The sequence below is a fragment of the Mastomys coucha genome, unplaced genomic scaffold, assembly GCF_008632895.1.
Source record: "Mastomys coucha isolate ucsf_1 unplaced genomic scaffold, UCSF_Mcou_1 pScaffold22, whole genome shotgun sequence".
Classification (NCBI taxonomy): domain Eukaryota; kingdom Metazoa; phylum Chordata; class Mammalia; order Rodentia; family Muridae; genus Mastomys; species Mastomys coucha.
Window position 1 is genome coordinate 98,479,855 of NW_022196905.1, and position 1,052 is coordinate 98,480,906.

The 1,052-nt window shown below is 41.3% G+C and overlaps 1 protein-coding gene across 3 annotated transcripts in view; it reads left to right on the forward strand.

Moving 5' to 3' along the window:
* The window catches only part of Znf326 (zinc finger protein 326), a 48,353-nt gene that overhangs the window by 13,665 nt on the left and 33,636 nt on the right, over nucleotides 1-1,052 (forward strand). For 2 of the 3 annotated variants that reach the window (XM_031337106.1, XM_031337107.1), the window contains one exon: nucleotides 648-1,052. In XM_031337106.1, the coding sequence (XP_031192966.1) occupies nucleotides 648-1,052 (405 nt within the window). The remainder of the gene's footprint in view (nucleotides 1-647) is intronic. The other variant, XM_031337108.1, reaches the window with a different exon arrangement.

Consider the following 1,052-nt stretch of genomic DNA (forward strand, 5'->3'; position numbering starts at 1 on the left):
TGTCCTAGTTTACATGCTTAGTCCTCTAGATTTGTTAGACACGCTAGTCTGAGGCAGAGTGTAGAGGACTGGCCCTGGCTGAAGTTTGGCAGAGAGTCAAACTTTACAACCTGAGATAATTCCTCAGCTTTGGCTATTACAGTCAAAATGAGGCAGTTTTGTGATATAGATTTTTGAGGTGCAAAGGATCAGTGTCCCAAAGATCCCCTCATCTATGCAGTCTTCAATTTGTGTCCCTATGAAAAGCCAAAATATTGTAAATGTTTTGTAATTTTCAGAATTAGGGAAGGATTAAAGAAAGTTTAATTAGTTTGTGAACTTTAGCAAATAATCTTTTCTAAGACTAGGGCTGGGCTTTAATTATTAGACAGATGAGTCTTATTAAAATAGAAAAGCTGCTAAAAGGCAGAGTTTAAAACTAAGGTTAACTGATCTCAATTTATATTTAGAAACTGTCTCAGATAGCTTTCTGTCTGGTCTCATGTTGAACTGCCCATCCCTAACCAAGTGTGAGCAGAAGTAGAACTATGCAAACCACTATGTATAAATGAATTTTAGTGATAAATGTCATCTGATAACTTGTCTTTGAATTGTCTAACATTAGTAAGCTTACTTTTGTTTTTTCCCTCACTGTGCAACTTTTCCAGGTTTGGACCTTATGAGTCTTATGACTCCAGGTCTTCTCTGGGTGGGCGAGATCTGTACAGATTTGGCTATGGTTTTAATGAACCTGAACAAACCCACTTCGGAGGTAGTTATGGTGGTCGATTTGAGAGCTCCTACCGGAATAGCCTTGACTCTTTCAGAGGTAGAAACCAGGGCGGGTCTAGCTGGGAAGCACCTTACTCCCATTCAAAATTGAGGCCTGGGTTTATGGAGGACAGAGGAAGAGAGAATTACTCTTCCTACAGCAGTTTTTCTTCACCCCATATGAAGCCTGCACCTGTAGGCTCTCGGGGGAGAGGAACGCCTGCTTATCCTGAAAGTACGTTTGGAAGCAGAAACTATGATGCTTTTGGAGGACCATCAACAGGCAGAGGCCGAGGCCGAGG